Genomic DNA, 22,789 nt, shown 5'->3' on the forward strand with positions numbered 1-22,789 from the left:
CATCCTAGAGGGATCTTCAGGAGCTGAGCATCGCTTCTCCACACCCCCGGCCAGCAGGGAGCAGTGTTGCCGAGAGCCGCGACGTGCTCGCCTTGTGGTGTTCAATTTTTTGAGTTCCCCCGATGCACTTCCGGGACTCAAGGAACTTTGGTGCAGCCGGATACAGCACGTTGAGACGGAGACGCAGGCGCGCAAGGCGGCAGGGGCTGCTTCCGGCCGTGTTGGTGGTCTGAATTGAAGCGCCGCGGCTAGGGGAAAATGGAAACAATTCTGGAGCAGCAACGGCGCTATCATGAGGAGAAGGAACGGCTCATGGATGTCATGGCCAAAGAGATGCTCACTAAGAAGTCCACGGTGAGTGGGCCGTGGTCGGGGCCGCCTCAGGAGGAGGGCCTCGGTCCCGTGCCGAGCCCCCGAGCACTTTCTTCGGCCTCAGACCCTCCCCGCGCCCCATCTTCGCCTTCCTCCTAGGCTGCCTCGGCGCTCTGGCCTCGGTAACATCCTCCGAGGGCCCAGCAGTCCCTCTGCTCTAGCCCCTGAAACCTAAACCTTAGATAAGCTCGTCCTTCGGGTGGCCTTTCCAGCTCCAGAACTCAAACTAACAGCGTCTGTTTGCCCTTCTCCAGCTACGGGACCAGATCAATTCCGATCACCGCACTCGGGCCATGCAAGATGTGAGTGTCCCGCTGTCTTCTTCCCTTTAGCTCGGGCTGGGCGGGAAAAGGGCTGGCAGGGGAGGGTGCCGAGGCTCAGCGTAAGTTCTGCCCGTGGGTAAGTCCTGAACCGTGTCGGGTTCTTAAGACATATGTCCTACCTCTGCCTCCAAGTGCTGGCATTGAATGTGTATGCCACCACTCCCCGCTCAGGCTGTCACTTAAAAGTAGAGGAATTTTCAAGACCTTCTATCTCCAGAGGTTTCCTTGGGCTTTGCCAAGAAAGCCTTTATTGTTTCCTTAGCCCTGTTGTACAAATTGCTTCATTCTGATGGATTTGTGTTTGCCTTTCAGAGGTACATGGAGGTCAGTGGGAACCTGAGGGATTTGTATGATGATAAAGATGGGTAAGTGACAGTCACATCCCCTCCCCCTCACAGTTAGAGCTTCTGAGGAGCCATGGTGAGAGGATTGGCTTTGTGCTTTATCCTCTTTGGACTTGTCATTATTTTGCAGACTGCGAAAGGAGGAACTCAATGCTATTTCAGGACCCAATGAGTTTGCTGAATTCTATAATAGACTCAAGCAGATAAAGGAATTTCATCGGAAGCACCCAAATGAGGTATGGCCTCCCAAAGTATTTTCCCCAAACTTATCCCAAAATAAGGAAAGATGCAAGGAAAATGGCGGTATGCCGTTCAGATGTCTCTCTAAAAAAGAACTTGCCACTTAACTGCAGTGAACATAGTTAGCTGACATCCTTCCTGACATCTCTCAGCCAGTAGGGAACACAATGAAGGCATGAGGGCCTGCTTTTTTCTGCCCAGTGAGAGATGGGTAATTTTTGCTCCAGAGTTCTTTATTGGTTTGATCCAAATTTTGTCTGCATCATAGTCTAGACTCTCCCTCCCTACCCAAACTTGTTTTCTCCTTCTTATCTTTCACAAAAATTTCTCCTACCCAGTACATTGTGCTTTTAATTCTACCTTAAAATCTTCTACCAACACAATGGTACTCTGCTCACTTCCAGAGTTATGGAACACCTTCAGGATTCATGTCCAACTTCCTCATCAAATATCTTTTCTAGACTACCTCCTCCTTAGGAGGTGATGTTTTGTGACAGTGAGTGTCTCCCCTAGTAAAGCAAGTTCAGAATAATAGTAAGGTCCTCTGAACACTCAAGGCAAATCAGGTATTAGAAATCTAGCTCTGTACATGCCTGAGACACTGACAGACCCGCCCGCACCTTCTTCCCTCAGATCTGTGTGCCAATGTCAGTGGAATTTGAGGAGCTCCTGAAGGCTCGCGAGAATCCAAGCGAAGAGGCACAAAGTAAGTATGGTTTAATGTTTCTTTCTGGGAAATACGAAGCCCTTCTGTGCTATACAGATAGCTAGCTAGAGAGCCAGAGCTTTTGTTTTGTGTTGTGTTGTCTGTATGGGTGTTGTGCCTGCATGATATTTATACCCCATGAGTATACCTGAGGGGGCCAGGAGAGGAAGTTGTATCCTCTAGGACTGGAGTTACAGATGGTTTTGAGCCACCATGTGGGTCCTGGGAATCAAACTTGGGCCCTCTGCAGGAGCAGCCAGTGCTCTTAACTGCTGACCCATCTTTCTAGCTCCTGAAACCTATCTCTTAAAACAAAGACTGGTTGTGTTTGTGTATATGTTTAATTCCAGCTTTTAGAAGGTAGAGGCAGAGAGTTCTCTTGAGTTCAAGGCCAGACTGATCTACAAAGCAAGTTCCAGGCCAGTCAAGACTCATGAGACCCCGTCTCAAACAAATAATAAATAAACAAATAAAAGTTTCATATGTCTGTTATCATTTAAATCAAAGAAGATAAAGATGAGTATCTTTGGGGTTTTTTTGTTGTTATTTTTCTTTCTTTTTTTAACTTTCTTTTTTCTTAACCTTTGAGTCCTCTGTCTAGCCCTTTCTCTTTTTCTCTGTTTGTTTGTTTTTTTGAGACAGGGTTTCTCCTTGTAGTCCTGGCTGTCCTAGAACCCACTATAGATCAGACCGGCCTCTAACTCAGAGATTCTCCTGCCTCTGTCCTCCCTAGTGCTGGAACTACAGGCGTGCCCACCATTGCCTGGCATTTTTGTTTGTTTGTCTGGTGTGTGTGTGTGTGTGTGTGTGTGTGTGTGTGTGTGTGTGTGTTTTGTTGAGACAGGGTCTTTCTGCATAGCGCTAGCTGTTTTGGAACTCACTATGTAGACCAGGCCGGTCTTGCTCCCATGTCTAGCTGACCTTGAACTCATGATCCACCTGCCTTAGCCGTCTGAGTGCTAATTTTACAGCAAAGTGTAGGGTGATGTGGAGCTTATGTTTATGCACAGAGATTAGCTCAGTTGGTAGAATATTGCTGAGTATCCCTGAGAACCTGAGTTCAGTTCTGAGCTGTGTAAATCAGCATAGTGACACATGCCTGTAATCCTAGCACTTAGGTGGACGAAGGCAGATCAGGAGTCTGAGGCCAGTTTAGGCTTATAAGAAACCCTATTTTTAACCCCTGCTCCCAAGTACCTGAGAAATTGATAACTGGGTTTTCAGATTGGTTTCTGGGCTATATTGACATCCTCATGATCTTGCTGTCTAAGCTCAAAATGAAAGCCTAGATCTGTTCATTTGATGAGAGTAAAGAGGATACTGGAGTGAAGGGCTGACTCATGGAACTTCGAGCAGGTAGTGCATTTAAAGCGCAAGTTCAGGGCTGGAGAGATGGCTCAGAGGTTAAGAGCACTGGCTGTTCTTCCAGAGGTCCTGAGTTCAACTCCTAGCATCCACATGGTGGCTCACAACCATCTGTAATGAGATCTGGTGCCCTCTTCTATTATCCAAACATATGTCCAGGCAGAAGACTGTATACACAATAAATATTTTTTTTTTTTTTTTTTGGTTTTTCGAGACAGGGTTTCTCTGTGTAGCTTTGCGCCTTTCCTGGAACTCACTTGGTAGTCCAGGCTGGCCTCGAACTCACAGAAATCCGCCTGGCTCTGCCTCCCGAGTGCTGGGATTAAAGGCATGCGCCACCACCACCCAGCCATAAATAAATTTAAAAAATTTTTTTTAAAAAAGAGCAAGTTCAAGAAAGTGGTCTTATATCAGAATCATTGACATGTGTGATTTCTTTAGACTTGGTGGAGTTCACAGATGAAGAGGGATATGGTCGCTACCTTGATCTCCATGACTGCTACCTTAAGTACATTAACCTGAAGGCGTCTGAGGTAAGGCCTGGAGAGAGGAGAAAGATTTTTCATTCTAGGAATTAAGTCAAGATATCTAGGTAAAGCACATACAGTGTCCCCCATGTAACTTGTATTGATAATGAAATGACACATGCCTACAGTTACAGCAAGCCCATTATTTTCCTTATCAATAATTTTCATTAATTTATTCATGCATAGAAATACCTTTTTTTTTTTTTTTTTTTTTTTTTGGTTTTTTGAGACAGTGTTTCTCTGTGTAGTTTTGGTGCCTGTCCTGGATCTCACTCTGTAGACCAGGCTGGCCTCGAACTCACAGAGATCCGCCTGGCTCTGCCTCCCGGGCATCACTGCCCAGCTTAGGAATACTTTTGTAAAAAGAAACTATCTGAGAGAGGGAATGTAGTCCTGGGTGTCCTCCTCTATTGCTCGCCACACTTTTTGTTTTGTTTTTCCAGACAGAGTTTCTTAGTTTCCAGGCTGGCCTTGAACTCAGAGATCCACCTGCCTCTGCCTCCCAAGTGCTGGGACTAAAGGCTTGTGCCACCATGCCCAGCAAGTTTTTAAACCCATAAATACTTCAAATGCTCTTGTGTTGGGTGCACAGTATGAGGCATGTGAGAGATACAACACTATCTCTGTCAGGAAAGACTAGTTCATGTCTTTTGGTGAGGCAAGTGTTTATTTGTTGTTTGTTTGGTGATGAGGCTTAAATTGGCAGTTTCAAAAAGGTCACAAGGAAGTTTAATAGTAGTTTGTAGGTGGGGCATGGTGGTATCCCTTTAACTCCAGCACTCAGGAGTCAGAGGCAGAAGGATCTCTGTGAGACCTTGTCTTTATGGGGAAATGTCTCCAAGTTCAGCCATGAACCTGTAGGCTCTGCAAGCAGGTGCCTTGTTCTCTTCTGCACCTCCATGTTTGGTTCAAAGATCTTTAGTAAGTGGTGGCATGAATTAACACAGGACATCTTTCAGGACCTTATTTTAGAATGACAAAGTGTTTAGCCTTGGATTTGTTTGTTAACTTGATCTTGTAGAGTTAGTTTCATGTCCAGCAATCTTCTACTCACTTCATTGGAATCAACAGTCTTAGAGATTGAGAGACAGGAAAGAAAATACTAAGCAAAGCCTTGATACTTGGTTAGAGAACACTCAATTTGACCTTTTAAAAACAAAAATTATTTAGTGTGTATGCACATGTGTACAGTGGCCTTCAAGTATGGAGGTCACAGGATAACTTGAGGGAGTTAGTTCTCTTCTTCCATTGTGGGTCCCTGAAGTAGAACTCAGGTCTTTACACTTGGAACAAGCACCTTTCTCCACTGAACCATCTTTCCAACCCTTGACCTTACTTTTTGAAGATTAACTGACTTGTCATCCTGACCTGTCATTTCTTTTCTGTTTTCAGAAGCTGGATTATATCACATACCTGTCCATCTTTGACCAGTTATTTGACATTCCTAAAGAAAGAAAGAACGCAGAGTATAAGAGGTAGGCATTCACAGTTTCCAGGCCTTTTCTGGTCTTTAGTAGAATTTCATGGGAAGGTTTGAGGTCAAAATTTTGTCTTTTGTTGCCTGAATGCTATACATGAATGACTTCTTGGTTTATTGGAAGATACCAACTGTTAGGTTTTAAAATATTTTTGATGCTGGCATAATGTTGTGTGCCATTAATCCTAGCACTCCAGGAGGCAGAGGCAGGTGGATCACTGTGAATTTGAGGCCAACTGGTCTACATATTGAGTACTAAGCGAACCAGGGATGCATAGTGAGACCCTGTCTCAAGAATTAAAATAAAAATGTGTGATAATCTGATTGTAGACAAAGGTATCTATCTTAGTTACGGTTTCCATTGCTGTGAAGAAACACCATGACCACTGTAACTCTTTTAAAGGAAAACATTTAATTGGGTGGCCTACAGTTCAGAGGTTGAGTGCATTGTCATCATGGTGGGACATAGTGGTGTTTAGTCAGACATGGTGCTGGAGAAATAGCTGACAGTCCTACATACTGATCCAGAGGCAACAGGAAGTGAACTGAAACACTGGGTATGGCTTGAGCATATATGAGAATTTAAAGACCACCTCCACAGTGACACAGTTTCTCCACATCTACTCCAACAAAGCCACATCTACCAGTTGTGCTACTCCCTGTGAGCTTATGGAAGCCAATTGCATTCAAACCACCACAGTATCTATGGGAACATCTGTGGTCTCATCCATACCTTCCTTAATTTTGTGTAATATAGAAAGAAGTCTGTTTGGGGACCTCTGAGGTTTTTGGAGTTTAATGGGGAAAGTTTCCAGGACTGGTTATGTTCTTAGATCTGGTATTAAATGGAAAGTAATATTAATTAATCACATTTCTCCTTAGTTGTTGCCAAGCTTGCTATTTCTAATATTCTGTTTATCTGACTTCTTTTATCTGTGAGTTAATTAAGATTTAGTATTTGCCTAGCACTTGGGAGGCAGAGCCAGGTGGATCTCTGTGAGTTCGAGGCCAGCCTGGGCTACCAAGTGAGTTCCAGGAAAGGCGCAAAGCTGCACAAAGAAACCCTGTCTCGAAAAACAAAAAAAAAAAAAAGATTTAGTATTTGATATCATATCTTGAGGATAAAAGGAGGTAGGAAAGGTCATGATGTGAAAAAAAAAATTAAGCTCATTTTAAAAATTGTTTTTAAAAAGTGAGCTGGACGGTAGTGGCACATGCCTTTAATCCCAGCACTTGGGAGGCAGAGGTAGGCAGATCTATGAGTTCTAGGCCAGCCTGGTTGAGTTCCAGGAAAGCCAGGACTACACAGAGAAAGCCTGTCTTGACAAACCAAGAAAAAGGAAAAAAATGACGTATAGTTTGCAGGGCATTGCAGTATGTCACAGATAGAAGCTGTGATTGCTTTCTCTGTTGCATGTTCTGCAGATACCTGGAAATGCTGCTGGAGTACCTCCAGGATTACACAGATAGAGTGAAGCCCCTTCAGGATCAGAATGAGCTCTTTGGGAAGATTCAGACTGACTTTGAGAAGAAGTGGGATAATGGTACTTTTCCTGGATGGCCGGTGAGCTTCAGTGGGGTTCATGCCAGGGAAAGGAACTTATGTAGTGAGTCTTTTTCTGTCCTGCAAGCCAGCTCCCAAATAATGACATAGAGACTTCTTATTAATTATGAAAACTCGGCCTATAGCTTAGGCTTGTTCCTAACTATACTTATAACTTAAACTAACCCGTTTATATTAGTCTATGTTCTAGCATGTGGTGTGACCTCTCTTCCATTTTACACCTCCTGTTTCCTCTCCATGTGTCATGCATACCTAGATTCCTCTTCATCTTCCTTTCTCTTCCCAGAAACCCCACCTATACCTCCTGCATAGCTATTGGTCATTCAACTTTTTATTTCACCAATCACAGTAATATATCTTCACACAGTGTACGAATATCCCACAACATTTCCCCCTTTTTGTCTAAATAAAAAAGAAAAGTTTTATTTCTAACATAAATCTATATACAGTAAGAACAATTATCGAGTAAGAATTACATTCACAATGTTTAGTCCATATGTATTGGCAAATTTGGAGAAAGTACTGTATTATCTATCCTATCTGAATGAATCCAAAGTTTTATACCTAAACCATTTTCTATCATAACTTGTATTACGATCCTAAAAATACCTTTTTAGACCTAAAAACATGTTAGATAAACAACTTAGGCTTTTATGTTCCTTAACCTTATATGTATTTTTTTCTGAATTTGATAACAAGAAAAACTGTATACTGTCTAGTCTTCAAATCCCGTCAGAGACCCAAGAAGGATATAATATTACCTGAGTATGCAGGAAATAGTTGTTGGTTTTAGTTTGAAAGAAGATTTAATAATCTGCCTTTTATCCTATCATTTCTTTATCTCCCATTTTTCTTTTCAGAATGAGATCTCTGAATCTAATTACCTTTGTTCAACTTTTTTTTTTTTTTTTTTTTTTTTTTTAAAGATTTATTTATTTATTATGTATACAGCATGTATGACTGCAGTCCAGGAGAGGGCACCAGATCTCATTACAGATGGTTGTGAGCCACCATGTGGTTGCTGGGAATTGAACTCAGGACCTCTGGAAGAGCAGCCAGTGCTCTTAACCTCTGAGCCATCTCTCCAGCCCCTTGTTCAACTTTTTTCCTGATCATTACCAATAACAACTTGTAACCAACCCCCCAAATGATGACAGACATCCATTATACATTGAATGACCAAAAACCATCCATTCCACATCTTGGGAATGCATGTGTCGTGTTCTCTAGACTGCTTTCTGTTGTCTGGGGGCAGTGGGATCTTTAAGGGCTCATGAGAAAATTGGGATAATGGTCAAGTCCTGGGAGAAATAGCTATATTCTTTGTTTAGCCTCTGTTGATGGGAAAGAGTAGAGCTTATCTGAAGTCTTAGCTGGATAGTCTGTGAAGCTGGACATCTCAGCAGCTTTGAAGTTGTTCTGGATTCAGAATTTTGTAGAAACGGCAACAGAGGCATTTTGAGAGGGTGGATCACCTGGGCTACTTGTCTTCATTACTTTTTGGCTCTTTTTTTCTTTCTGAAAACACAAACTCTTAAAGGTAACATATATATCTGTATTAACATAAATATGAAATGTGGAGTGTGCACAAGTCAGTTAAAGATGATTTCTTGTTTTATGTTTGAGCAGGTAAAAGGCATCTGTCGATTTTATAAGTTTGTTTGGACTATATAACCAAACCTCTATCCATGCCATATTAAAGAATGACATGTAATAATAAATCATAAGGACTCGGTAGCCAACAAGATTTATCGTATCTCATCCAGTCTCAGAGCTGTTTCCATATTAGAGGGATCAGCATATACATCACATGTCCTGTAGTATTTTTTGGTTTCTTTTTTCATGTCTATGGCCAAGATTTTCAGGAGATCTCCCCCAATCAAATCTGATCTTTATTAATTTTGAAGAGAACCATAACTTTTTGTGTTCTGTGGAAACAAAGGCATAACCTTTTCCCAACAGAATATATTTTTTTTGACTTCCATTCTAAAGTGAAGACATTCTTAAAATACATAGGTTGGCCGGGCGGTGGTGGCGCACGCCTTTAATCCCAGCACTCGGGAGGCAGAGCCAGGCGGATCTCTGTGAGTTCGAGGCCAGCCTGGGCTACCAAGTGAGTTCCGGGAAAGGCGCAAAGCTACACAGAGAAACCCTGTCTCGAAAAACAAAAAAAAAACAAAAACAAAAAAAAAATACATAGGTTGGTTTAATTTAGCAGTTTTCATAATTCAATGTCTCTTAACAGCTGTTTTTTTTTTTATATTAGCATTTGAAAAATTCAAAGTCAACAAAACACCATACAGGATCCAGACTCCCTGTGTATTTTCCATCTTTATGTGGCTTATTCTTTTTATATTACTTTATTCTTTAAAGATTTTACTTTTTTTTTTTTTTTTTTTTCCAGAACTGAGGACCGAACCCAGGGCCTTGTACTTGCTAGACAAGTGCTCTACCACTGAGCTAAATCCCCAACCCTTACTTTATTATTTTTAAACTTTTTTTTGTTTTGTTTTTTCTTTTTTCTTTCTTTCTTTCTTTTTTTTTTTTTTTTTTGGTTTTTTGAGACAGGGTTTCTCTTTGTAACTTTGGTGCCTATCCTGGATCTCATTCTGTAGACCAAGCTGGCCTCAAACTCACAGAGATCCTCCTAGTGCTGCCTCCCGAGTGCTGGGATTAAAGGTGCGTGCCACCACCGCCCAGCTTAAACTATTTTTTTTTTAAATGACTGTCTTTACTTCTTTTCTTTTCTTTCTTTGGTGTCTAAGCACATTTTAAACATACTGTACCTTTTTAGAGGTTTGTTTGTGTCTGGACCTGGCTTAACTAAGCGCCTGCAGTGTTCTTTCACCACGTGGGACAAATTTTAAACTGCCATGTCAGCCACCTTGCAGCTCAGTGCAGGTGCTGGCAGCTGGCTCCAGCCCACAGGCAGCAGCTTGGTAGCTGAGCCCCTGTGTGCTGAGCATTGACCCACCTGAGAGACTCCAGGACTAGAAAGCCAAGTCTGGCTTTTTGTCCAGAACTTTTCTTAGCTTTCTCAGGCCCTATGTTTGGATATTCTAGCCCTACATTGGGCGTCATATGTAGCATGTCCATTTCTGTCCTGCCAGCCAGCTCCCAAATAATGACACAGAGAATTCTTAATTAATTATCAGAGCTCGGCCTATAGCTTAGGCTTGTTCCTAACTAGCTCTTATAACTCAAATTAACCCATTTATATTAATCTACGTTCTATCATGTGGCGTTACCTCTCCCATCTTATACCTCCTGTTTCCTCTCCATGTCTCCTGCACACCCAGATTCTTTCTCCCCTTCCTTTCTCTCCCTGGAAATCTCACCTATACCTCCTGCCTAGCTATTGGTCATTCAACTTTTAATTACACCAATCACAGTAATACACTTTCACACAGTGTGCAAATATCCCACAACAACTTACTATTTCAGTGTTGAGTCCCTGCTTCAGGACATTGGATGCCAGTCCCTGAGATAAGACTTTCTTTGTACACTTTGAACAAGATTTGTCAGAACCATTGTTTGGGCCCAGGGGTTTTTTGTTTGATATTTGTTTATTTGTTTTGTTTTCCCCCCAAGACAGGGATTCTCTATGTAGCTTTGGAACCTGTCCTGGAATTCGCTTTTTAAGTTAGGCTGGCCTCAAACTCACAGAGATCTGCCTGCTTCTGTCTCCCCAGTGCTGGGATTTAAAGGCATGGGTCACCACTGCCCGGCTTGAGCCCAGGATTTTTTTTTTAATAATTTATTTAAATTTATTTTATGTGCCTTGATGTAAAGGTGTCAGATTCCCCTGGAACTGTAATTACAGACAGTTGTGAGCTGCCATGTGGGTGCTGGGAATTGAACCCAGGTCCTCTGAAGGAATAGCCAATGCTCTTAACTATTGAGCCATCTCTCCAGCCCTGAGCCCAGGATTTTTAACAACCATATTGGACTGCTCTGTGGCTCCTGCTGACCAAAATCTGATCAATTTGTATGATTAGAATGTGTTTTTTTTTTTACTTCTATTGATAAACTTGAACTTATAAGTAGCCATTTGATTTTTTTGCTTCATTTCTGTATGAATTGACCATTATTTGTAAATGTGATTAAAGAAAGGGGCCAGCCAGTCCTGGGAATTTAGACGGCTTCCTTAGTTCATTCATCTTATTAACCTGGATCTTAAACTTCCTGTTCCTGCCAGAAAGAGACAAGCAGTGCCCTGACCCATGCTGGAGCCCATCTTGACCTCTCTGCATTCTCCTCCTGGGAGGTATGTTTCAGGACAATTGACAAGACTGGCCTTGCCTGGCCATCTTTTTGTTGTTGATAAATTTATTGTGTAGGAGTAGTTATGTGTACCCACACATGTGCCAAGGCAGGCATGTGGAGATGATAAGTGGTAGGAGTTGGTTCTCTCCTCCACTATGTGATTCCTGGGGCTCAAACTCAGATTGTCACTTGACAGCAGGCCTTCTTTTCTTGTTGAGCCATCTCACCAGCCCTGGCCATTCTTTGGAGGAACCACTTGCTCTCCTCTATTCAGTGTCTTAGACTTGCAATAATACCATTTCCTGAGGACAGGCATGTACAGTGAAAGGAAAGACCAGAAGGAAGAAACCTTTTAACTTCTCTAAAAACTAAATTTCAGAGAAGTGTGATATGATGATGCTACAGTATTTTGAGAGTTAGAGGGTTGCTGAAGCAGGATAATTGCTGTGAGTGTGAAGCTAGCTTTAGATAAGACCCTGTCTCAAAACACAAAGGCAGTAATTCTAAAACAACAGGGAGCTGGAGACAGCTCAGTTGGTGGAGTATGCGGTCAGCATGTGTGAGGTCCCGAGTTCAGTTCTCATCTCTGCAACAATACTGGTAAGGACGATGCTACCATAGAGAGCTAGGGAATGCTGCCCTCCCAGTGTGGCTGCGTCTAGACATGGCAGTAGGTGGTCTATAGAGACAGAAAGCTAGGTTGACTGTAGAATGTAGTCTTGCCAGGGGAAAAAAACTAATCATGTTATTTTGTAACTGATTTATCTTTTGTAGGAGTTAGCATCCCTGGGTCTGGACAGGTTGAAATCTGCACTGTTAGCTTTAGGCCTGAAGTGTGGCGGGTAAGAACCTGGTTTTTCTATCAAACTTCCTAGTTATTGTGTTTACTGTGTGGCTCCGATTTTGTTGTTTTCTGTTGCTCCACACTGCAAAAATCATCTTGTGCATCACACTTTTAACCCCAGCACTCTGGAGGCAGAGGCAGGCAGGCTCTGAGTCTCACACCAGCCTGCTGTGCATAAGTTCACCCTAAAATCCAGTGTACCTCCTGCCTCCTTAGGACCCTAGAAGAGCGAGCTCAGAGGCTATTCAGCACCAAAGGAAAGTCCCTGGAGTCACTCGACACCTCTCTGTTTGCCAAAAATCCCAAATCGAAGGGTACGAAAAGGTGAGTAGCTGGAATAGCTGGGGCGCGCCTCTGTTCTGACTCAACTCTTTCCCATCGAGGCAGCTTCCCATCTTTCCTTTTGCTTTGCTCTTTCCCTTTAGGACAGGGTCTCCTATAATTCAGGTTGGCCTCAAACTTGCTAAGTCTCTGGGCATGACCTTAAACTTCCTCCTTGGCCTTGATTTTGATTGTTCAAGACAGGTTTTCTCTGTGTAGCTCTGGCTGTGTCCTGAAACTCGTTTTGTAGACCAGGCTGGCCTTGAACTGAGAGAGATCTGCCTGCTTCTGCCTCCCAATCACTGCTATTAAAAGCATGCGCCACCATGGCCTAGCTTCTACTTTACCTTTGCTAAAGACAATTGGCCATATACCTACACAGGGTATTTGGTTTTTTTAGTTTGAGTATTTTGGGGCTATTTGAAGGTTTTTGTCTTGTTTTGTTTTAATGGTTTTGTTTTTTTTTTTTTGTTTTTTTTTTTTTCTCATTTGTCATAAGAAGCCTGAAAAGTAGTTGTTACTCTGATTTTTTTCGAGGACTTGAGAAAGTTGCAAAATGTGCCCTTTCCTGCAGTTGCTAAGCAGCAGAGTTAGGACTTCGTGTCATGCACTTGCTTGCAGGGCTTCCTGTCGCCTAGGTTCCATTGTGAGTTACAGTGGTCTGGCCTGAAGTGGTCTTACCGCTTTATAGGCATGGTCAAGAGGAATCTCCCAGGTTGTAAGCACTAACCCCCGGACTTAAAGCAGAGAGGTTATTCTGCCTGAGAGATTCTAAAGCATCACAGAGTCGGTGTTCCTGACAGGAGTAAAGCTTTGGGGCAAAAGAACCCTTAACTGATAATAGCTTGTTTTTTTTTCTCAGAGACACTGAGAGGAACAAAGATATTGCTTTCCTGGAAGCCCAGATCTATGAATATGTGGAGATTCTTGGGGTGAGTAACAGTCTTCTGAGAGCTGTGGTACTGCTCAGTGTGGGAATTGAATAGGAAGGACTTTTTTTTTCACATTCAAGTAAGGAGGGGGCTGGGGCAGTAAATTCATCTCAAAATGTGGTTCTCTTGAAGTCCCTGGCCCTTCAGTAGGTTCCTGCTCTGTTGTTAGGTGATATTCCCAAGGCTGCCCAATTCCCACAAGGCCAAACATAGACAACAGACCCCCCTTTCAGCCGGATCAAGAATAATGCAGCTCTTTGCTGAGGTTCAGCAGAGACCAGGGTGCGACCCAAGAAGCAGGCACTCGAAAGGCAAGCCAGAGGCGACTCACGGCAGCCCTTCGGGTGTGATTTACTGTGATGCAGCGTTTTGCCGGTGTTGAGATTGTGAAGCCTAGCAAGGCTAGAGGAGAGCTAGTACCAGGAGAGCTGTGAACATTCTCCTTGCATAGTCTCAAGGAGTGCTAAGGGTGGGTAGGAGGTGGAGAAGGTGTGACTTGCCCAAGATAACTTGTTCCCATATCTGCCCTTTGCCATGGATATGATTCTGCTTTATTTTAGCCCCCACCCACACACCTGGGGAAGTAGTCCCCCACTGCTTCTCTAGTGAGTGATTCTCTTGAAAGACTAGCCAGACACTAGATCCCAGAGACAGTGAACGTGGGCTGTTTTAATGTGGGTATCAATATGGGTGGCCAGTCCTCTGACGCTGGCTGAGAAGCCCTTTCCTCCATGCCCTTGGCGTGACATGTGCCTCTACTGCTTTCTCCCTTTTCTGGACAGCCAGGACACGGCCCTCTCTTGACTTCTAACCAGGTCTAGGCTGTGGGCTGCTGACGTTGCTCTCACTCTGGGTCCTAGGACGTTTGTCGTCACTTCGCCATTTATTTATGGCTGTGGTTTTTTAAGCATGATACTGAATTTCTTCATATGAAATGAGTATGTTACAGTCCTTAAATAACTCACATTGTGGTCAAGAGAAACGAGTAACTGCATGGAAACAGAACCAAAGAGGGAAAGTCATTCATTGTGAGTGGAAAGTGGCCATCTTGGGCAGGGCGGTCACCACAGTAGAAAGACTGACTCGGAACTTTTCACCAGCAGTGCTGAGACCTGTGTCAGTCTGCAGCCTCCAGTGAGGATCAAGGCATGTACACTAGAACCTTAGACTTCCCCTTAGGACCAGGTGTGACCTGTGAGCATGGTTCTGAGGAGAAGGCAAGACAGAAGTCTCCCCTTTTGTCTATTCACTTTTAAAACGTACTCCGTGTGTGTGTGTGTGTGTATGTGTATGTATACAGTCTCACATGTGGAGGTCAAAAACAAGTACTTCAGGCTCCAGGCTGGTATGCCCGGTCTCCACCTCCTGAGGTGCTGTAGAGGGCTGAGATTGCAGATGTTGCTTTTTACGTGGATTCTGAGACTTGAACTCAGGTCATCAGGCTGCCTGGCAAGTACTTTTTGTTTGTTTTGTTTTTTGTTTTCTTTTTTCGAGACAGGGTTTCTCTGTGTAGTTTTGGAGCCTGTCCTGGAACTCACTTGGTAGCCCAGGCTGACCTTGAACTCACAGAGATCCGCCTGGCTCTGCCTCCCGAGTGCTGGGATTAAAGGCGTGCGCCACCACCGCCCAGCCTGGCAAGTACTTTTTAACTAGCTGAGCCATCTTTTTTTTTTTTTTTTTTTTTTTTTTTTTTTTTTTAAGATTGATTTATTTATTATGTATACAATGTTCTGTCTGCACATATCCCTGCAGGCCAGAAGAGGGTGCCAGATCTCATTACAGATGGTTGTGAGCCACCATGTGGTTGCTGGGAATTGAACTCAGGACCTTTGGAAGAACAAACAATGCTCTTAACCTCTGAGCCATCTCTCCAGCCCCCTAGCTGAGCCATCTTGCCAACCCTGCTTACCCTTATTCTACAACCAAAACCTTACCTTTGGCAGTAAGGCGTTAGCAAGAGTTAGAGGAAATGTCCCTTTGTGTCCTGCACTAATTTGCTCTGACTTTGCTCTTTGTTTATCCCACCTTAGGAACAGCGACAGCTCACTCATGAAAATGTGCAGCGTAAGCAAGCCAGGACAGGAGAAGAGCGAGAGGAGGAGGAGGAAGAGCAGATCAGCGAGAGCGAAAGTGAAGACGAAGAGAATGAGATCATTTACAACCCCAAAAACCTGCCTCTGGGCTGGGACGGCAAAGTAAGCCTCCAGGGACCCCTCCCCCTCCCACTGTGGAAGCGCACAGGAGCTTAGTGATCTAATGCTGTCTAACCTTGGTGTCTTTTAGCCCATCCCCTATTGGCTGTATAAGCTCCATGGCCTGAACATCAACTACAACTGTGAGATTTGTGGAAACTACACCTACCGAGGGCCAAAGGCCTTCCAGCGGCACTTCGCTGTAAGACGTTCAGAGCTTTTCTCTGGGGAACTGAGCAGAAACAACCCTTTAGAGAAGAGGATGGTAGCAGCCTGTGGGGGCCTCTAGTGTCCAGAGCTGAACGGAATCAGAGAGGCCCATGCTTGTGGCTGTGGGTCCTCTTGGCCCTGAAACCTGGGCCCGTCCCTCAAGTCATGCTACCACTCTGCTGTGGAGCTTCGTTTTGGCTTTCTTTCCCGTGCTCGTTCTTGTACTTTTCTCGTGCTTTTCTGTAGCATCTTGGACCATCTCTGGCTTCTTGGTCTTCTCTACATTGCTTTTAAAGGGGGCTGGGCAGGTTTTTGTTGTTATGTTTTAGATATTAAATGGGCCTTTGACTCTTTGCAGAAAAAAAATAAATTGAGGCCCTGATATTTACCAGCCTGTTCTTGACACAGATTGTTGCATCCATCCTCCATTTTTGGAGGACATTTTACACAGTGGAAAAGACTTATACTCGACAAACCTGGTGAATTACATGAGCTCCCCTTTTAGATGTGTTACTAGCTGCTCCTGGATCTTTTCCTCTGTGCCCCTGATGGGCTGTGATTTTTTTTCTAGTACCACCTTAGATGATTGGGGTTGGTGTCCAGGATAAAGCCTATGGTGGCTTTCTGCCTAAGAGCTAGAGTTGTGATTCCATCATCTTCTGTCTGCTCAGCAGTTTGTTCCTTGACCTCCAGAGACACCAGCCTGTCCTCACGGCCCTGCAGGTGGGAGGGTTGCTGGGTCGTACCAGCTTCTCCATTGCACGGAGTGCTGAGTCTGGGTTGTACTTTCCTGATACCATGGACTCTAGAATCTGAGGTCTGGAAGCCTGAGACAGTGCAGCCCTGATGCCATTGTCAGCCTGTGTCAGTCACAGGCAGCTGCCTTCTGCTGGGGAGAGTCTGTGGTAGACTGAAGTGAGTGCTGTCTCAGCTGTCCCTGCTTCACGTTGTCCCTTTGCTTCTCTTCCAGGAATGGCGTCATGCTCATGGCATGAGGTGTTTGGGCATCCCAAACACTGCCCACTTTGCAAATGTGACACAGATTGAAGATGCCGTCTCCTGTGAGTAAGCTTGCTGACTCTTCCCTAGCCAGACCAAGTGGCCCCTCCTACAGCTGTCCCAGTACCCTGCTGTCTCCAGGCCCAAGGGCAGAGGTTGTGGCTGTAGAAAGCTAAGGCACACATATAATTACTGCATTTTTTTAGGGGAGTGAGCTGCTCGGCAGTACTGATTATATCTCTCTTGAAATGAATCCTATGCTGAGGTTAGAACAGGGCTTTCAGCCTGAGTCTGTGAACTTTCCTTTGTGAAGATCTGAGTGTAGGTTATGTGTTTACGCTTCTGAGTTGATTTTAATGTGTTAGGAACCACTGATCCAGAAGAAGAAAACAGAAATGGCTTGGTAAGCTTACTTCTGAGGCAGGTACAGATAACAGAACGCAGCAGCAAAGCACTTATTGGAGGAAAAGCCAACGGAATATGTGTCGGGTGCCTCACCTTGCCTGGCAGTCTCTGCTGCTAAGACCTTGCTGGCGGAGTCCTTTGCTTTCTCATTCATCTCTTCTCTGCTGTGTTTCACTTTATGCTAGCTAGACAGTTGGGGTTTTTTTATTGTTGGGTTTGGTTTGGTTTGATTTGGTTTGGTTTGGTAGACGGGATATCACCATGTAGCCCTGGCTCTCTTGGAACTCATTCAAGAGATCAGGCTGGGGCTGGAGAGATGGCTCAGCGGTTAAGAGCACTGGCTGTTCTTCCAGAGGTCCTGAGTTCAATTCCCAGCAACCACATGGTGGCTCACAACCATCCATAATGAGATCTGGTGCCCTCTTCTGGCCTGCAGATATATATGCAGACAGAACACTGTATACATAATAAATTAAAAAAAAAAAGAGAGAGATCAGGCTGGCCTCAGACTCAGACATCTGCCTGCCTCTGCCTCCTGAGTGCTGAGAGTAATGATGTGTTACCACACCCAGTTTCAGGAGTTTATATATGTGTGCATATGGGTACATGCATGTATATGAAGGCTATAGGTTCTTTGATCACTCTTTACCTTATTTTTATTATTCTTTTAAATTAAAAAAAAATGTGTGTGTGTTTATGTGCTTGTGCTTGCTTATGTGACTTTTTGTGCACTGTGTATGTGCAGGATCCATCGGAGCAGAAGGGGGCATCAGATGCCCTGGAACTGGAGTTACAGACAGTTGTGAACTGACATGTGGGTGCTGGGAATTGAGCTCTGGGTCCTTTGGAAGAGAAGCCAGTGCTCTAACTACTGAGCCATTTCTCTAGCCATCCACCTTAGTTTTATTGTTTGGTTGATTGGTTTTTTTTTTTTTTTTTTTTTTAGATAAGCCCTATTCTCAAATTTGCAGCCCATAGATTCAACTAGGCTAGCTGGCCAGTGAGCTCCAGAGAGCTGCCTTGCCCTTCGGCATTAGGGCTTTGGACATTGAGCTGCCACACCTGGCTCTTACACAGGCGCTGAAGATCTAAACTTGGGTCTTCATGCTTCCATGGTAGCTTTACCTTCGGAGCCATCTCCCCAGCTCTTGGTTTTGTTTTGGGGATGGGATCTGACTCTAGCTCAGACTATCCTGAGACTTACTTTGAAGTGGTGGTAATCCTCCTGCCTCAACCTCCTATGTGCCAGGATTATAGGCATGAGCTACCATACCTAGCCCAATTAACTTCCTGTTTTATTTTTTCCCTTTTGCTTTGTTGGTAGGAAATTGAGACATAATTCATAGAATGAATCATAATTCTACAGTTTGAATGCTTATAAAATTTTTTTCTGAGCCTAGTGTTAGTAGTGGTATGTATCTTTAATCTCAGCACTTGGGAGGCAGAGACAGAGGCCAGCCTGGTCTACAGAGCAATTTTCAGGACATCAGGGCTATACAGAGAAACCCTGACTTGATAAACAAAACAACAACAACAAAAAATGTCTTTTCTTACATTTATTTACCATGTACGTATGTTCTTAGGTGCTCACGGGTATGCATGGCACTGCATGTGTAGATCTCCTTCCACCATGTGTTCTAGGGATCAGGCTCAGGTGATCACTCATGGACAGTTATTCATGTTTGAAGATGTAAATAAACATGCATGCACACCACATATTCACGAAAAAAAAATGTGGCAGCAGATGTTGACTGATTCTTAAGGCAGTCGGTGTGGGTAGTAATGTGGGTTATAGTTTGGTTTGCTTTCTGTTTCGTGATAAACATGACTGAAACAACTTGGGAAGGAAAGGGCTTATTTGGCTTACACTTCCACATCACAGCCCATCTCTGAGGGAAGTTAGGGTAGGAACTCGAGGCGGGAACCAGAGCAGAGGCTGTGGAGGAACACTGCTTACTTGTTCTCCATGGCTTTTGCTCAGCCTGCTTTCTTCAAACTTACAGGACCACCTACCTGCCCGGGGTGGCAGCACCCAGTGAGTTGAGCCATCCCTTGTCAGTCATTAATGAAGAAAATGCGCTATAAACAATATGATGGGGGCATTTTCTTACTTGAGGTTCCCACCTTCCAGATAACTCTAGCTTGTCATGTTGTCAGGTTTTGTCAGGTTGGCATAAACCAGGACAGGGGCCGGATGTAGTGATGCACTCCTTTAATCCCAGCACTCAGGAGGTAGACGCAGGATCTCTGAGTTCCAGGCCAGCCTGGTCTAGAGAGTGAGCTTGAGGACAGCCAGGAGCACATAGAGAGACCCTGCCTCAAAAAAATAAAAAAATTTAAAAAAGAGAAGAAAACCTAACCAGGATATGTATTAAGCCCTCTCTGCCATAATCATTGTTATTTTATTCCATAATTCCTGTAGACTACATTAACTTCTTCTTTTGAAAGTATTTCTTTTCTTTTTACTGTTATAATTGTTTTTTGAGGCAGGGATGCTCATTTAGCACAGAATGGCCTCAATCTCACTATTAGCCAAGGCTAGCCTTAAACTGCCTGATCCTCCTCCTTCCTCTGTCTCCCAAATGTTGAGATTACAGATGTGTGCCTCCATACCTGATTTTTCATTCTCTGTTCTAAATTTAAAGTCCTGATTCACCTTCCTTTTACAGCAAAGTGAGATGGTGGTAAATTTCACAATAAAAGGAGTTTGACCAGGCGGTGGTGGCACACACCTTTAATCCCTGCACTCGGGAGGCAGAGGCAGGCGGATCTCTGTGAGTTCGAGGCCAGCCTGGGCTACAGAGTGAGATCCAGGACAGGCACCAAAACTACACAGAGAAATCCTGGGGGGGTGGGGGGGGGGAGTTTGATCTACAGGTGGCTCTAAATCAGAATTCCATCTGGAGGCAGCTAGTCATTGGGGGAGGGGGCTGCTGGGAGCAGGGCAGTAGGAGTGATGTGACCTGCACCCAGTGGACTGTGAGGCTCATGGCTGCTTTTCTCTCATCCTGCAGTGTGGGCCAAGCTGAAACTGCAGAAGGCTTCAGAACGATGGCAGCCCGACACCGAGGTGGGTGAAAATGGGGAGTCTTAGGTGTGGCATCAGGTGACAGCCCCTCATAAGAAGTCCGTCACCTGTTAGGTGGCTCAGGAAAGCGTCTAGTCAGAGGAAGTCCTCCCTGTGTCGTGGGGAACAGGTCTCAGAAATGTGCTTTGAAGGTGTAGTGGTAACATCTGGGTCCTGTGGACACTGGTGGTAGTCTCCTTTATTCTGGGTTGGTATTTCAGCATCAAGAGCCTTTCCAGCTGTAATGTAGACCTTAAGCATTAACCCTGTTTGGCCTCCCTGTCAACTCCTGCAGTGGCCAGTGAGCAGAAACCCAGGCTCCTTGAGAATCATTTCACACTGCTGTGTTTCATCATCCTTTCCCTACCAGGCTTCCTTGCCTCAAACACAGGGTTTGACTATGTAGGGATAAGGGTGGGCCACAACTGGTGCCACTCTAGAAAACTAGAGTGGCTTTGGTTCCCGTGTGGAACTCTGGATGAGAAAACTGTGTTAGGGGAATGTTGGTGTCTAGGTACCAGGGTTTGCTGTGGAACTCAATGTGTAGCTAACAGATCCCTTCCTTCCCAGGAAGAATATGAAGATTCCAGTGGCAATGTTGTGAACAAGAAGACGTACGAGGATCTGAAAAGACAAGGACTGCTCTAGTGGTTGGCCGTGCCCAGGCTTCCTGAGATCTTCTTTTTCTATTTTTCCCGACCAAATGCTCTTAAAGACTTTTTGCTATGTAGTCTTGAGTCTAGTGTGCATCTTGTAGAAACAAGACATGCTGACAGATGGCAGACTTGAGATGTGTTTATCTTTGTTTATATTAAAAAGATCTGGGAAAAGAAAACCAGCCCTTGATCTGGATGTGTTGTTTCTGAAACCCAGGTTTATGATGTAATCCTTTTGTTCATACTTCTGCCTCGTTCTCACCAACTTTAGGGGAGCCCTAGGTTTAGGAGACAGTTCTTTTTTTCTTTTCTTTTTTTTTTTTTTTTTTTTTTGGTTTTTTGAGACAGGGTTTCTCCGTGTAGCTTTTCGCCTTTCCTGGAACTCACTTGGTAGCCCAGGCTGGCCTCAAACTCACAGAGATCCGCCTGGCCCTGCCTCCCGAGTGCTGGGATTAAAGGCGTGCATCACCACCGCCCGGCCAGGAGGCAGTTCTTACTGCCTGTTGTATCACGTGAGGTAATTCTGTGTGTATGTGTCTCCTCTATAGCCCAGGCAGGCCTTGACTCCCACCAATCCTGCCTCAGCCTTGCTGTGCTGAGATTACACGTCTTTGCCAGCACACCAGGCATGTGTCAAGAAGTTGAGACCTTTCTCCTTACCATCTGTCCCTTCATTACCACTCCCCAGAGGAGCATCATGCCAGGATGGACTCTGCCCTCAGTGAGTCAGCCATCAGAGTACGTATGGGAGAAGACTGCAGGGTGAGCTAGGCCTGAGGCCTGAGAGTGGCCTCAAGTCTTGCCTGTTTTACATAAATAAGTTAGCTGTAGTTGGCCTTGGGGGCACTAACCTATAATTCCAGCACCTGGAAACAGGCAGGTATGTGAGTCCAAATCCAGCCAGGGTGACAGAGTGAGACAAGGCCTAAAAAAAAATTAACTGGAGCCAGGCATAGTAGCACAGGTCTGTACCTGAAGCTTCCACGCAGCTCAGGCAAGAGGATGGCAGCCGGAAGGAACTGCTCTGGCTTCTGAATCTGATGCTCCTGATTTCAGAACGGACTAGGAAGTTGTACCTATGAGCACAGTCATTGAAGGCTGAAGAGAATTCCCCAGAGGCCTCAGCAGGTTTGTTTTCCAGGCATTCCTTTTGAAGAACCCCAGCTTGTTGCAGGGTATTTGTTTACACTGACACTCCAAGACTGCCAATAGCAACTGGCTGACCACAATTAGCCATAGAGGTTTTGGAGGACCCAGGATACATATAGAGAGACACAGGAAGTAGGAGGGAAAGTTGTAGAAAGATTCACAGGCCCTTTGGATCAGGGGAAGGAGAGACGAGAGGCTCACTGTTCACTTCTCTGCGGCTTCTCTGATCAACCGGGTTTTTACCCCATTATCTGACTTCCAAGTTATATTTAATAATAGAACAATATAAGTAAACTTCATCTGGCTTCCAACACATGGCACTAGATCATGTGGAGGGAAAACTGAAGACACTGCTCAGGCGGCTCACCCCCACCCTCACCCCTAGGTGGGGTTTCTCCTGTGTTTCCCATGTCCACTTTGGCTCCATCCCTATCCCCACAGGTTTCAGGCATTCCTCAGGCCCCCTCCCTGGTCCACCACCACGTGCCAGCTGGGCCACCTGCTCGGGCTTCTGCTGCTACCACCACCATACACCTCAGCCCAGCCCATGCAGCAAAGTGGCAACCTGCTGTGACCCCAGCATCCACCGTGCTAGCCTGGCTAGCCTGGCTGCCTGAGCACCATGCCACTGCACCAAGTGCCACACCTGCAGGGCCCCACCCCCACCCCCAAAAGAAAAAACACATAGCTTTGCTGTGTTAGTCACTGCTGTGGACAAACTCAAAAGTTAGCAGATTTGGTGAGATACCTGGGAATTCTTAAGGAAGGAATTAGGTTTTATGTAAAAAAAAAAAAATCTTTCCCAGGTTAGGAATGGGGAATATTACAAT

At 44.7% G+C, this 22,789-nt stretch overlaps 1 protein-coding gene across 1 annotated transcript; it reads left to right on the plus strand.

Annotated features, from left to right (window-relative positions):
* The first annotated feature begins 171 nt into the window (after window positions 1-171).
* On the plus strand, window positions 172-20,992 carry Sf3a3 (splicing factor 3a subunit 3). The gene is made up of 17 exons (XM_059254935.1): window positions 172-354; window positions 627-674; window positions 1,008-1,060; window positions 1,170-1,275; window positions 1,913-1,985; window positions 3,792-3,883; window positions 5,270-5,352; window positions 6,780-6,918; window positions 11,117-11,185; window positions 11,959-12,026; window positions 12,245-12,352; window positions 13,212-13,281; window positions 15,312-15,476; window positions 15,565-15,675; window positions 16,654-16,744; window positions 20,102-20,157; window positions 20,725-20,992. Exons 1-17 carry the CDS (start codon window positions 259-261, stop codon window positions 20,800-20,802), a joined length of 1,506 nt encoding a protein of 501 aa, XP_059110918.1. The 5' UTR covers window positions 172-258; the 3' UTR covers window positions 20,803-20,992.
* Window positions 20,993-22,789: the final 1,797 nt, after the last annotated feature.

Source organism: Peromyscus eremicus, chromosome 2 (genome assembly GCF_949786415.1).
Source record: "Peromyscus eremicus chromosome 2, PerEre_H2_v1, whole genome shotgun sequence".
Taxonomy (NCBI): domain Eukaryota; kingdom Metazoa; phylum Chordata; class Mammalia; order Rodentia; family Cricetidae; genus Peromyscus; species Peromyscus eremicus.

Excerpts from the sequence above, each read along its gene's own strand:
- Sf3a3 (XM_059254935.1), top strand. The coding sequence starts at position 259 with ATGGAAACAATTCTGGAGCAGCAACGGCGCTATCATGAGGAGAAGGAA. Across the intron at positions 5,353-6,779 it reads AAGAACGCAGAGTATAAGAG|ATACCTGGAAATGCTGCTGG; the intron begins GTAGGCATTCAC and ends CATGTTCTGCAG. Across the intron at positions 15,477-15,564 it reads CTCTGGGCTGGGACGGCAAA|CCCATCCCCTATTGGCTGTA; the intron begins GTAAGCCTCCAG and ends GGTGTCTTTTAG.